Below are 15,785 nucleotides of genomic sequence, written 5' to 3'. Positions count from 1 at the left end.
AAAGTGTTACCTTAGCTATGTCAGCCCGCTTTTCAAAGCTCATAGTTCTCTAAATTATTCAAGGTCAGAGTCCCTGCACCAAAGCATTTTGTCATCGGGCTTCTTCCTGATTAACTACCCCTATTTCCCTACATAGACCCTATGGCTGCTCTGGGCATGGCAGCCTCCATACTCTGCCAGTAACATGTCAGTGACTTCCCAAGGGCTCCTTCCCTCACCCCACCCATCACCTGTAAGTTGTGAATGCATCATCTCTCCTCGCCACTATCAAGGCACTTGGTGATGAAGGTCAGGGATTGCAGCTTTCAGTGTGGATGACAGCTCAGTGTAAGGAAGACTAGACTCCAGTCAGTGCTCCTGGAAACGGCAATCAAGAGACCAAACCACACATTGCATTGGGTAAATCTGCTGCACAAGGCCGCTTTAGGGTATTGAGAAGCAAAGAGGTGACTCTGAGGACTAAGGTGAGCCCGACCCAAGCCATGGTATTTTCAATTGCCTCATATGCATGTGAAAGTCAAACATTGAATAAGGAAGATTAAAAAAAAAGAATGCATGCATTTGCTGGTGAAGAATTTTAAAAGTTGCATGGACAAACAAACCTATCTTGGAAGAAGTACAGCCAGAGTGCTCCGTAGAGGCAAGGATGGCAAGGCTTTGTCTCACATACTGTCCCTGGAGAAGGACATCCTGCGTGGTAAAGCAGAGGGGCAGTGACACAGAGGGATTGGCAGCATGGCTGCCGCAGTGGGCTCAAGCACAGGAACAGTTGCGAGGATGGCGCAGGGCCGAGCAGTGTTTCACTCTGTTGTGCACAGAGTGGCTGTGTCTATGAGTCAGGACTCTCGATAGAAACACCATCACATTATTCCAAATACTCCATTTTGGTCAGTGATGCAGTTCAGGATTCATTCCCTTTAAGGGGCTTCTTTTATTGAATGCACCTTGATGATACCCTCTTCCAAATTCTCAACTACATCTTACAGTTGGTTACATACGTACTTTCTTCTTTGGTTACATAGTGCTGTCAAATACTGATTAAGATGTCGTATGTCTTATGCTAGTTAAAAAGCATAAGAAAATGCTTAGAGAAATATCTTATACTTCTGCTGTTAGACTCTGTGATTTACCATTATATTAAATGTGATGACTTAGGGTAAGTATAATATTTGTATACTCTTGATTCAAAATCTGATTTCAAACTGTTGTCCATCTAAAATTTTAGCTTAGTTATTAGCTGCATTTACTCATAACTTGGCATAACCCTATGGTTTTCATTAATAAAGATCAAATAGAAAAGTAATTTTAATTTACACGTAAATTTAATTTTAATTTAGAAGCAATGTTTTACTTCGTTTCACCTTAATTTTTTTGAAGCCTTATTCCCATGGGTAGGTCCGTTTTAAGTCTAAATTATTTATGCTTCTTCATTTCCTAGAACTAGCTGTGTTTTTTGCTCATTTTAGATCATTTTATTTGGCCTGTTTCCTAATTATTTCTGAAACTTTAAAATATTATATAGAGACTTTTTGACATTCTGCACCTATAAAGATTGACAACTTCAGAAACCCTATCAGAGCTCCCTGCAAGTCTGAAGTGACTTGATAGCAGAGGATTTAGTTTGGTTATGGTTTCGTCTTCTTAAAGTATAAGGCTCAAATGAATAATTTCATTTATTGTAAACAATAAACAACTTTGGCTACACCATATTTTTTACACAGATAATAAGCTTCTTCTACCACTCCCTCTCTCCCAGGAGGAATTTTTGTTAAAACTATGCTAATTTATTATTATTATTTTAGGTAATGTGTTTTCCTAGTTATCATCCCTGGAACTTCAAAATATTTTGTTGGGAATTTTTTTTTTTTTTAGAATATTTGAATATGGCTTGTACGGAAAATACCTCTGGGGGTAGGTGGGAGGGAACTGGTAACAAACAAGTGTAGAAGAAGCATGTTGTTTATGTAAAAATACAGTCAGCTAATTTTCAGATAAGTCAACTACTGTTGAACTTTACTGCTGTAAAATCTCAAAAGAGGGAAAGTTCCTTTCCTTCAGTGTAATTGAAGTCAGAGAAGTCCAGCTTATCTAGCTAACCTTGAAATGGAAAGGAAATTAACAGTGCAACTAAGTGACTTGTTTCTAATGACCATTAAACTCATGGAGATTATATTTTTTAGTCAGTTTTTTAACATTTAGACATGACATTTTAGCCATTTTAATTTTGTCCTTTAAAATAAATTTCCCTCATATTATATGGGGTTCTGGGTTTCTATTAGGCCTAGTGGAAACATTTAGAAATAGATAAATGGTTGTGGTTGTACAACATAGTGAAACTAATAATAGAAGGTGTTTAAATGGCAAGTATTCTGTTACATATTTTTACTAAAATTAAATTTTTATACAACACTTTACCTGATTCTGCTAACCACAAGATCAGCAATTCAAAACCACCAAGCACTCCCTGGGAGAAAGATGAGGCATTCTATTCCCACAGTTACAGTTTCAGAAACTCATACAGACAGATCCTTTAGGGTCATATGAGTGGAAATCAACTCAATGGCAGTGAGTTTTTTAATTTTACCATTGGATTAGAAATGGAATTTTCATATCTGCATCCCTTTTACATCCTAGTAATGAAATTATTTTGTATTTTATGTACACAATTCCTCTGAGTAGCAACTCTTACTGTATTTGCTGCTGATTGTATATCATTATAGTATACTTTGGAAACCTAAGGAAATATTGTATATACTTGTGTATAAGTCGAGTTTTTCTTTTTAAAAAATATTTTATAAATCATTTTATTGGGGCTCATATAACTCTTATCACAATCCATATATCCATCCATTGTGTCAAGCACATTTGTACATTTGTTGCCATCATCATTCTCAAAACATTTTCTTTCTACTTGAGCCCTGTGTATGAGTTCCTCATTTTACCCCCTCCCTCCCTCACCCTTGATAATTTATAAATTATTATTATTTTTTCATGTCTTACACTGTCTGATGTCTCCCTTCACCCGCTTTTCTCTTGTCCATCCCCCAGGGAGGGGCTTATATGTAGATTATGTATATCATTGTGATGGATTCTCCCTTTCTCCCCCTCCTTTCCCTTACCCTCCTGGTATCTCTACTATCATTATTGGTCCTGAGGAGTTTATCTGCCCTGGATTCCCTGTGTTTCCAGCTCTTATCTGTCCCAGGGTACTTCCTCTGGTCTAGCCGGATTTGTAAGGTAGAATTGGGGTCATGTTAGTTGGGGGGAGGGGCATTAAAGAACTAGAGCAAAGTTGTATGTTTCATCGATACTATACTGCACCCTGACTGGCTCATCTTCTCCCTGAGACCATTCTGTAAGGGGATGTCCAGTTACCTACAGATGGACTTTGGGTCTCCACTCTCCACTCATCCTCATTCACAGTTATAAGATTTTGTTGTTGTTTTTTGATTAAGCCGAGTTTTTTCAGCACATTTTAAACGTAGTTTTTGTGGAAAAATTAGATGCCTTGGCTGATATTCAGGTATATACGAGTGTTTATGGTACTACATAGTGGCGAGAAAATAGTTTAAAGACACAATTTTACTGAATTTATGTGTTGTGAGGTTTTTTTTACAAGGATTTTCTCTTCTATTCAAATACTAAGGATTTGAAACGTTCATTACCAGCTGGCCTTGGTCTCTCAGAAACCCAGATTACGTCCCATGGCTTTGACAGTACCAAAGAGGGAGTTATTGAAGGAGGAGCTTTTCAAGGTAAGAACTCGTTTGTCATTTAAGGGGCTGGGGTGGAAGACAGAAGGAATGCACCACATGCTACCTTTGTTAACAATGAGCACAATGGGTGAGCCTCTGGTCATGATAGCGTATCATCAACATAATTCTTTTTGTTTGTTTGTGTTTGGTTTTAGTTTAATATAGGAATAGTTTTCATTGTAATTATATAAATAGACCAGTGTGTAAAAAAAGTTTCACTTATTATTTAAGGATATATTTTAAAATATAAATAACCTAAAACTGTATAAGAAGTGGAGGTTTTGATTGCTTTAGCTTATAACTACAAAATTTATAGCTACAAATCAGCATTGATTTGTATAAATATGTATTTCCTATTTCAAAGCAATTTTTTAAATGAACTTTTTCCTACTATGTGGGCTGCATAGGAAACCCTAAGACGACTCTCAGGTTGAGTATTGCTAGGACTTGGCATATAGATACACACACAGTTGTGACTTCTTGCAGTGAAAGAATACCAAACACCTGTGGCAAAAAGAAAAGGCACATGAAGCAAAGCTTCTTGTGGCAAAGAGGCGGTTCTCTCCCAGTGAGTCATGCCAAGCCAGACTCACTGTCACCAAGTCAGTCTCCGCTCACAGCCACCCTGTGCAGGTTTTCCCAAAAGCTATACATCTTGCCAGAAACTGATAGTTTCATCTTTGTTCCACAAAGTGGTTGATGCTTTTGAACCACCAGCTCTGTGCGTAGCAGTCCAATTCACTTACCTGACCGCACCACTATAGTTCTTTATGAATTGTAACAACTCAGGTAAAATGTTACCATCCATGGAGGCAAGTTAAGAAACTTTACTGGCCAAGGCTTTTACTGGAGGCTGGTCACAGAGACACCCTCTGCCTAGCATATGCCAGAATTATCGACCCACCCCCAAAAGACAGCCAATTTTTTATCATTTTTGCTTAGTGATCCACATGTAGGCTCCCTTCTGAAATACAGGTTTCCAGACACCAGTCCAAGCATCAAGTGTGTAAGTAGGGTTTTTAAAAGATGATCATTTAAGCCTTCTATATTAATTCATGTCTGCATACATACCCACACATATCTGTTTTTTAATAGACTAAAGTTGCCTCTTTTAATGATCTTGCCTCTAATAATTTTTTCTCGTGTTTTTTTTTCTTTCTTTTTTTTCAATACTAGTACAATAAGGTGATTCCATGTAGGCATTTGGAGGTGGGAAATGGATTGTTTTCTTAACTAAACTGTAACCAAAATAAGAATAGTTGTTGATGGTCAGACTCACCAGAATCATTGCCATCAAGTCAATGCTGAGTCATAATGATCCTTTCTGGGTTTTTGACACTAACTGTTTACAGAAGTAGAAAACCCACTCTTTCTACTGCAGAGCTGCTGGTGATTTCAAACTGCCAACCATGCGGATCACAGCCCAACACCTACCCACTATGCCACCAGGGCTCCTTAGTAGTTGATGTTAAATTAAGTATAATAATCTTAATTTGATTTCGGAGTGAAAAAAGGTCTTCATGATTTTATAACCTTTTAATGGTTGTATTGATATGTAATTCATATATAACTTTAATCATCAGTCATACTGAGAGGAGTTGCATAGTCATCACCAAAGTCCGTTTCAGAACATGTTCTTCCTTCTTGTACTCATTGTTGTTCTCCTGGCCATGTCCTTAAGTAATAATTAATCGAGTTGCTGTCTATAGATATACCAATCCTGGATTTCACGTCCAGAAAACCATACAAAACACAAACAACAAACCAAGACAATGACAGAACAGAAAAGCCTCCACTGAAAAGAAAGCAGAAAATATTAGAAACTGAAACAAACCAAAAAACCCTGAAACAACTTTAAAATGGGTCAAAAGGGAGATCAAATGATAAGTTGCTACATTCTAACATAACTACTATACTAATGATAAATGCTTTTATTCAAGAACAAACTAGATTTTAAAATCTATTCTTTATTAAATGAGCCCTGGAAATAGGCTTTTAGGATAATCTAGTATAATAACCTCTGCTATAGACTGTAACATGAATGGAATATTTGGTGACTACATTTCCATCCCTTTTCATTTTTATGTTCAGAAAAATAAAGATGTGAAAAAGAGAAAGCGTGTTAATTTTTTTAGTAACCATTGTGTGGCATTCGTATCTATGGGATAACTGAATATGAAATAGTGTGTGAGCCCTTTTAAAGAATTCCCAGGGAGATATAATTCTTTAAATAACATGATACCTACCATTGATAGAGCACTCACCAATTTTAAAATTTAAATGTCAACAAACACAAAAATTAGTTTTACTATTACAGTATTTTAAGTATTTTGAAAGAAATTATTTAGCTGACATTTTATCTTTCCCCCCCTTAAGTTTAATAATGTTTTACACTACTTGAAAGCAACTGGCCCTACTTGTCATTTTCTTTCTTTTTTTTTCTTTTTTTACATTTTATTAGGGGCTCATACAACTCTTATCACAATCCATACATATACATACATCAATTGTATAAAGCACATCTGCACATTCCCTGCCCCACCTACTTGTCATTTTCATCTGCTTTCGGATACATTGCTGTTCTTCACATTGAACATTAAAATATGTATTTCATGATATTGGCAGCCATTTGTGTTTCTTTGAACTATTTTACAAGGCATTTCTAAACGTGCATTGCATTGTTGATCAATATATTAAAAACAGTCATTTCACTATGCTTAGGATTAGTCACATATTTGGTGGAAAGTTGTGGTGACTTCAAGTGCCCCTGTTTTAAGGCATACAAGGATAAGTCACAAAGAATTGTTACCAGGGTTCCAGCTCATACGTGCCGTGATTTATACCAAACAAAATGTGTGTAAACATGTCTGTACAACCAGTGGATGAATACAGTCAAGTTCTCTCAGTAACACAAGGGGTACACCCAAAAACCCAGAATTTTTTTGAAAGTTATGCATTTAATTTTTTTAAATCACTTTATTTGGGGCTCATACACCTCTTACCATAATCTATGCATACATCAATTGTATAAAGCATATTTGTACATTTGTTACCCTCATCATTCTCAAAACATTTGCTTTCCACATAAGCCCTTGGCATCAGTTCCTCATTTTTCCCCCTCCCTCTCTGTTCCCCACTCCCTCATGAGCCCTTGATAATTTATAAATGATTATTTTGTCATACCTTACACTGTCCGACATCTCCCTCCACCCACTTTTCTGTTGTCCATCCCTCAAGAAGGAGGTTATATATAGATCCCTGTAATCTGTTCCCCCTCTCTACTCCACGCTCCCTCCACCCTCCCAGTATTGGAACTCTCACCACTGGTCCTGATCATACTTCCTGGATTCCCTGTGTTTTCAGTTCCTATCTGTACCAGTGTACATCCTCTGGTCCAGCCAGATTTGTAAGGTAGAATTGGGATCATGATAGGTGGGGGGAGGGGAAGCATTTAGGAACTAGAGGAAAGTTGTATGTTACATCGTTGGTAAATCGCTCCCTGACTAGCTGTCTCCTCCCTGAGACCCTTCTGTAAGGGAATGTCCAGGGGCCTACAAATGAGCTTTGGGTCTCTACTAGGCACTCCCCACTCATTCACTATGATAGGCTTTTTGTTCTGATGATGCCTGATACCTGATCCCTTCAATACCTCCTGAGCGTACAAGCTGGTGTGCTTCTTCCATGTGGGCTTTGTTGCTTCTGAGCTAGTTGGCCGCGTGTTTACCTTCAGGCCTTTAAGACCCCAGGCGCTATATCTTTTGATAGCCGGGCACCATCAGCTTTCTTTGCCTCATTTGCTTATGCACCCATTTGTCTTCGGCGATTGTATTAGGGAGGTGAGCATCATGGAATACCAATTTAATAGAACAAACTGTTCTTAAATTGAGGGCCTACTTGAGTGGAGGCCCAGTACCCATCTGCTACCTTAATACTAAACCTATAAATATATGCACCTAAATCTATTTCCTCATCCTCATATATAAATATGTTTACATATATGTACATACCTTTATTGATACCTCTATCAATGCCCTTTGCCTCCTAGCTCTTTCCTCTATTTCCTTTGACTATTCTCTTGCCCCTCTATCATGCTCAGTCTGGTCCCTTTTTCCCTGTGGAGATATAAACAGTACCCTCCCCATGGGTGGGGTAGTACCCTGTTCCCCGCTACCCATTTCTTTTTATTTTTTACTTCCCCCTACCTCCTTTTTTAGTTAGCTACCATATGTATCCCTGGATTTGGTCTGGCCCCTACCATACTATCTCTTCCTCACCCCAGGAATGTTTGTATACAGTAGCTTTTTCCCTATGCCCCTTTTGCATTTTTTTTAAGCTTCCCTCAGCAGACTCATGTTGTACATGTCCTTTGTGCTTGGTTTACTTCACTTAGCATGATTTCCTCCAGTTCTTCCCATGCAGGGATGTGGTTCATACATTCATCACTGCCTTTTAGCGATGCGTGGTACTCCATTATATGTATATACCACAGTTTTTTAATCCACTCATCAGTTGATGGAAATTTGGGTTGTTTCTAACTCCTTGCAATTGTGAACTGTGCTGTGATGAACATTGGACCTCGGATGTCTGGCCTTGGTTTGTTTCTTGCCTCTTCTGGGTATATGTTCAGTAGGGGGTTTGCTGGGTCATATGGTAGCTAATTTTCTCTCAGTTTTAGATATAGTCAGATTGATTTCCATATTGGCTGTACATACTTACAGGTCAACCAGCAGTGGATGAGAGTTCCTGACTCCCTACAGCCCTCCAACACTTGTTGCTTTCTGATTTTTTTAATTAGGCTATCTTTCAAGGTGTCAGGTGGTCTCTCATTGTTATTTTAATTTGCATTTCTCTTATGGCTAAAGATTGGGAACATTTTCACATATGTTTATTGGCCATTTGGATTGCTCCCCCTGTGAATGAAACCTCGGTTCGGGTCCTTTGCCCACTTCCTCATTGGGCAATTAGTTTTTTTCTTTTTGGAAGCTAGCAGAGTATTGTAGATTTTAGTAATAAGGCCTTTGTCTGATGTGTCTTTGGTAAATTCTTTTGATGTACACAGGTGTTTTATCTTCAGTATATCCCACTTGTCAATTTGTGCCTCCTCTGTGTTTGTGTCCTTCTCTATTTCAGATAGCCTATGTATTCCCTGTGCCAAAGTTCTCAAGTTGGTCCCAATTCCCTCATTGATGACCCTGATAGTGTGGGGTTTTACTTCAAGGTCTGTCATCCACCTTGAGTTTAATCTTGTGCATGGAGTGAGATAAGGGTCTTGCTTCATTTTTCGGCAGGTAGATATCTATTTTTTTCCAGCACCATTTGTTGAAGAGGGCATCTACTTCCCATTGTGGATATATTTTGGGCCCTTATCAAAGATCAGTTGTCTGTATGCTTATGGTTTTATTTCTGGGTTTTTAGTTCTTTTCCATTGGTCTTAGTATCTGTCTTTATACCAATACCATATGGTTTTGACAACTGTGGCTGTATAATATGTGCTAAAGTCAGATAAAGCAAGCCCTCCCACTGTGTCCTTCTTGAGGAGTTTTCTGCTAATTCTAGGCTTCTTCCCTCTCCATATGAAGTTGGTAATCCATTTTTCCATTTCTTTCAAGAAAGATGAGGTAATGGTATCAGGATTGCATTAAACTTATATACTGCCTTAGGCAGAACTGACATCTTTACTATATTGAGTCTTTTGATACATGAGCATGGGATAGTCTTCCACTGTTGAGGTCGCTCTTGGTTTCTTGTAATAGTGTTCTGTTGTTTTCCTCATAGATTTTTGTTCTTTTAATCTGATATATCCCTAGATATTTCAATTTGTGCTTGGCTATCATGAAGGGTACTACCTTTTTGATCTCCTCCAGCCACATAGGCACACAGGCAGGCTCCCCCAGCCACCCAGGCAGGAATTCCCCAGTAAGAAGTTGGGCAGAGTATCCCCTGGTGGAAGTTGGCCAGGCTTTCCCCAGCCTCGGGCTATTCTGCACAGGGTGGAACTCACCAAATGGGTGAAGCGCAGGTGTAAATGCCCTAGGCTAAGGGGAGTGGTCTGGAGATCATCAGTGGTGTGTGAGAGAACAGGGACGAGACAAAAAAGAGAAAATATATTAAAAACTAAGCCCGCTGAGACTGTGGGGGGGATAGAGAGGGAAACAGAAGTAACAATATAGCTGAGCCCTGATCCCTACCCATGGGACTGCAAGGATTTAATGCCTGACAAGCTGTGGCTGTGTTGAGATAAACCCCCTGTGCAGGCTCCAAATGATCCCAGCTTCGGCCGAGACAATGGCGGGGCTTAGGTCAAACCCTAACCGGCCTCCACTGTGGTAAGCCAAAATTTCCCAGCCCCTCAAAACTTTGTGAATCTGTGTCTACTTATCTTTATGATGCTCCTCCTGCGGTCCAACAGTATTGAATTTCCCTCTTAGTAACTTTCCTGGGCTGATTTCTGCAGAGTCCCTCTGTTATGTATTACTCAGTTGCCACTTCCCAGAAGTCCCTGCATTTAATTTTATTTTTACAAAACAACATTATTACCTTCAAACTACTCTCCATTATACTTATACGTTTATCAAATCTACAATTCCATTCTTGGAAACATTTTGCAAACTCATCTGTTTGGATGGCAGAGAGCACCTCTCGTGGGTTTCTTTTTCTTCACTTATTAGACTGAATCAAATCAAATCAATACCCTTTCATGTTCCTCTTCTTTTGCGGAAACAAAGTCTCCTGGAGCAAAGTCAGGTGAGGAAGGTGCATAGGACATGAAAGGCATACTGGGGTTTTTTGCCCAAAACTGGCACACTGAGATGGCTGCAAAACCAGTCCCTTGCCTGCCACAAATCAGGCTTTTTTTGTCACCTATTATTATACAATCTTTTCAGAATCTCTAAATAAAAAGCCCGTTTAACAGTCTGACCTGGTGGAACAAACTTCAAATGCACTACTAGTTGACATTTCCATCCATTTGGGAAGTTGACAGATGTCCAGAACAAGGTTTGTCATCAGTTGACATTTCACCTTTTTTGAAACGAGAAAATCACGCATACACTAGTTTTTCCCATAACACTATCCTTGTGAACTTTATTTAACATCACACCAGTTTCTGCAGCATTTTTCCCCCGAGCACAAAACAAAACTTCACAGTGACATATTACTGTTCTCTTAAACCGGCCATCACAAAAACAAGGTTCGAGTGAAACTGCTTTTGTGAAAAATTTAACTGTGACCAGAGAGAACCTTCCCAAGTGACACGACTGGGTGCACTAACTCAGGACAAATTGCTTGATGCTCACTTAGCGAAAAAAAAATGCATACTACATAAGCTCCATTCTTCCCAGCGCAATTCCTCATTTTGGCGGTATTCCCCCTGTTACATTTGTCTTAGTCTCATTAGGGTGCCTTCAAATAAGAGGTCTAATCAAAACTAGCTTCTGAAATGACCTGCTAGGCCAGTTAGAATTCAAGTCAGGTCAGAAATTTATGGCAACTGTTATTTGGGATTCCAAAGGAGTAATCTTGGTAAGATTTTCTCAAAGAATATGACAGTTCCCACCCCCAGCCAGTCCTGGACCTTTGGAGCTCATCTCAAGGGGAGTCCCTCGGACATGGGGGTACAGTGAATGTTATGATCCTTTGCTGGGCATGCCTACACAGTAGGGTTTCCCGTATGGGCTCCAATAAATTTCATACTTTTTGCTTTAAAAAAGCGGGGGTGGGTGGGGGGATATGACAGTCATGGGACTTACTAGGATAGGAAGAAGTTTGAAGAAAATTGAAACTGCACTGATGAGAAAAAGGCCCGTAACGTTACTCTAAGGAATTTATTTTTCCATCATGACAATGCACCTATTCATTCTTGATGGGTAGCAAGGGTTGTCCATGGAGAAAGTTTTGTTGTGAAACCTTATCCACCCTGCATTCCTGATTTGCCACTTCAGACTTTTTGTTCCTCAAGTTCAAAGAACATGTAAAAGGGCCACAATTCAAACCCCTTGAAGATACTGAAACTTGTTTTGATGTGGTATGAAATCAAAGATAAAGGAACTCTTCAGGGAAGAAGTAAAACCCACTGGTATGGGAAGCTGAATTTTAACTCATACATACTTTATCAGACAGAGTAGAACTGCTCCTAAGGGATTCTGAGACTGTAAATCTTTATGATAGCAGACAGCTTCAACCTTCTTCCACAGTGGATTACAATGCCATATATATATGTATAGCCTAGTGTTTAACCCTTGCTTAAAATGTGCTTCCAGGGCTCCTGGGAAAGGATTAACTCTCAAAACTTAACTCTCTGACCTAAGCAATCCTATATAAATTTTCCAAGGCTGTGCATTTGTGTGGGAGGAGATAGCCTCATCTTTCACCCTCAGAATTGCTGGTGGGTTTGCACTGCCGACCTTCCAGTCAGCAGTTCAGGGCTTACCCAGCAATCCCACAGAGAGATGGAAGAATTGCCTTCAGGAATGTATTGAGTTCACTTCTGATCCACGCTGCTGGAACTGTGGGCTGGTCCGGTCATGAAGGATCCCAAGATAGCTGGAGAGAAATTTGCAAAACCATCAACTGGATAGCTTTTAGGGAAATCATACCCCAAACAGAAAGTCTGTTACCAACCTGCTGAAATCCTGGAATGAGGTCTTAACCTCCCTGTTGACAGTTCTCTCTGAGACGCCTCTTGCTAACTAAAGACAGGACTTACTACAAGGCCAACATAGCCAAGGCTGGCTTAGTGGAAAACTTCAAGAAGTTTAATGCCCTGAAGATCCCTGTGCCAGAGGATAAATTTATTGCTGTGATTGATGCTGAAGGAAAATATGTCCAGACTTGTGCTGAGTTTGTATCTCTTTCAAAGACCAGGATTGGGGGTGTACAAGAAGCAGCTGGAGAAGATGCGGAACATCATTCCATTTGACCTTTGACAACTTATTTGAATGAAGTCCAACCTGAAGCCAAGTTAGACAAGACCAGATAGCCCTACAAATTAAAATTTGTGAAGTCTGAGAGGATGCTCTGGCCATCCCATGACAAACTGAACAGTAAAAAGAAGAATGAAAAATAAGAAATAATGCATCGACATGCATGAAGGGTGTTGAAAATCCATAACTTCACATGTTTATATTTTGTTTAACAAAGATTTCAGTAATTTTTAACAATGTTTTTTTACTTACTACTTTTGTATGTAGGTAAGTTGGAGTGAACACTGGGAAGAGCAACAATGATTAAAATTTAGCAAGTATGTGTGATGGAAAAATGCTCAAGGATTTTAGAGTAACTTAGCAATCAGGAGAAAATCATGAAGCAATAACTTATTAGTTGACTATTACTTAAACAATTACTATATAAGAAGAGTATTATGATACACCTTTCTACCTCTGCCTAGAGCAAACTCAGAGAAAGTTAAACTAATTTCAACCCTACCAACAAATACAACAGAATCAGTAATAGTGAAAATCAAGAATAAATCAAAGATAGAGAGCAAAGTATGTTTGGTAGTTGGGTTTTGTTATAATGGGAATTTCAGTCCCAGTATTTGTGTGTGTGTCATATTCCTAGATTACTGTTGAAGTGAAACAATTTTCCAAGTTTAGACAATAAGCAAGATCCTAGATTTTTCAGTTACTTCTGTTGGATATTATTGAATGACTTTGGTAGATAAATTAGTATTTTAAATGGTTAGAATATTGACAGTGTGATCACAATCATATTTTTAGATTCATTGTTTGAGATAAAATAGTTAAATCTCCAAATTAAAAGCAGCAGGATCCTGAATTTCAAAAAGTATCCTATATAAGGATTAATGAATAGTTTTAATGGCTAAATTAGTCGTTTAAAAAGTTAAAATATTGAAAAAACATAGAAGGCAAATTTAAAAACCCTGAAGACCACAGTTACTAAACATCACTTGATTCTCTCTTTTAGTTTAGAAAATGCCATTGCTTTTGTAGTATAGAAAGTATATGTTGTATCATGTGGTTATTTCTAATGCAAGATAAGTAAATTGTGATCCCCGGAACAACAAAACTTAGTTCCTGAGGTCATCAAGACATGAAACTACAGGAGTCTGCCTTTCTATAACATTCCCTTGTAATAGAAACCCCTCTGTCTTAGACAGTAGATACAATATTTAATATGGTGATTAGACTGGATACCATATTAAAATGCTTCCCATCTTCGCAAGGAACGTATGGATTCACGCTTTCTCTGTTGAACTTAATGGAGGTATTTTGGTGTGGGACGAAGCACTGTTCTAGGACTCAGCATCTGGGTCCACTAAGAAGCTCTGTTAACTTCTTGGTGCTTCATTTCATCTGTAAGAGGAAATAGTTGATTTCAGTCATTCCCTTCAGTTTTAAAATGTATAGTCAATAGATTTAAAGGGACAAATAGATCTCACTCTAAAATATAGAGGTAGTTTATACGTAGAACCTGTTTCATATTGAAATGTAATGTGATGGTCCTATTTGACACCTACGCTCATGAAGAGATTACTGAAGATATGGGGACTATAGCAAAATGTGATTGAAAAATCAGATGGTGCCTGGCTATCAGAAAAAAAAACAGTGTCTGGGGTCTTAAAGGATTATCTTACAACAATCCTTTAGGACAAGCAGCCATCTAAATGAGGTGATAGCTAAATCCACTTGGAAGCACACCAGCCTGTTTGACAACCCAAGAATTATAAATAATAAAATCCAAGACTGGAGGAGGGAATCGTATTACAGCTTAAATTCTGAGCACCCAGTTTACAGGAGGCTATGGATAACAGTAGAAGTCAGTCCCAAATCCATTTGCAAGGTCCCCATTGGTATTACGCCTCCAATAAATACCCTCTGATTATTGACCAGGGATAATGGCTTTGCTACCCGAGGGTATTTGAAAGTGAACTAATGCAGATGTAGGTAGGTTAAAATTTAACACCTACTTAAAGGCTTGCAGGTAAACAAGCAGCCATCTAGCTCAATAGCATCAAAGCCCACGTGGAAGAAGCCTGTGTGACCATGATGTGTAGAAGGGACCAGATATCAGACATCAAAGAACAAAAACATCATATCAGCGAGTGCCTACCTTCCCTATATGATCACTGAAGACAAATGGGTGCATAAACAAATGTGATGGAGAAAGCTGATGGTGCCCGGCTATCAAAAGATACAGCGTCTGGGGTCTTAAAGGCTTGAAAATAAACAAGCAGTCATCTAGCTCAGAAGCAACAAAGCCCACATGGAAGAAGCACACCAGCCTGTGTGACCACGAGGTGTCAAAAGGATCAGGTATCAGGCATCAAAGAACAAAAATCATATGATTGTAAATGAGGGCGAGTGCAGAGTGGAGACCCAAAGTCCATCTGTAGGGCAACTGGACACCCACTTACTGAAGGGTTGCGGGGAGGAGACGAGCCAGTCAGGGTGCAGGGTAGCAACAATGAAACATACAACTTCCTTCTAGTTCTTAAATGTTTCCATCCCCAACTATCATGATCCCAATTCCAATACCTTACAAATCTGGCTAGACCAGAGGTTGTACATTAGTACAGATAGGAACTGGAAATACAGGGAATCTGGGACACATGACCCCTTCAGAACCAGTAGTGACAGTGGCAATACCTGGAGGGTGGAGGGAAGGTTGGATAGAAAGGGGGGAAACGATTACAAGGATCTACATATAACCTCCTCCCTAGGGGATGGACAGCGGAAAAGTGGGTGAAGGGAGACATCGTACAGTGTAAGATATGAAAAAATAGTAATGATTTATAAATTATCAAGGATTCATGAGGAAGGGGGAAAAATGAGAAGCTGATAATTAAGGACGCAAGTAGAAAACTAAATGTTTTGAGAATGATGTACAAATGTGCTTGACACAATGGATGTATGTATGGATTGTGATAAGAATTGTAGGAGGCCTCAATAAAAGGATTTTTTTTATTTAACACCTTTTCAGTTTGTTCTTCCTTTTGACTCATTTTAAATTTGCTCTAGTTTTGATTACTTTCTGTTTTTTCTTTTGATTATTTTCTTTTCAATTGAGGTG

At 38.9% G+C, this 15,785-nt stretch overlaps 1 protein-coding gene across 5 annotated transcripts in view; it reads left to right on the top strand.

Moving 5' to 3' along the window:
• ARFIP1 (ARF interacting protein 1) overlaps positions 1-15,785 on the top strand; it is a 159,703-nt gene that overhangs the window by 78,128 nt on the left and 65,790 nt on the right. For all 5 annotated transcript variants that reach the window (XM_075543690.1, XM_075543691.1, XM_075543688.1 and 2 more), the window contains one exon: positions 3,647-3,755. In XM_075543690.1, the coding sequence (XP_075399805.1) occupies positions 3,647-3,755 (109 nt within the window). The remainder of the gene's footprint in view (positions 1-3,646; positions 3,756-15,785) is intronic.

Source organism: Tenrec ecaudatus, chromosome 3 (genome assembly GCF_050624435.1).
Source record: "Tenrec ecaudatus isolate mTenEca1 chromosome 3, mTenEca1.hap1, whole genome shotgun sequence".
Classification (NCBI taxonomy): Eukaryota; Metazoa; Chordata; class Mammalia; order Afrosoricida; family Tenrecidae; genus Tenrec; species Tenrec ecaudatus.
This window is presented reverse-complemented; position numbering and strand designations above follow the sequence as displayed.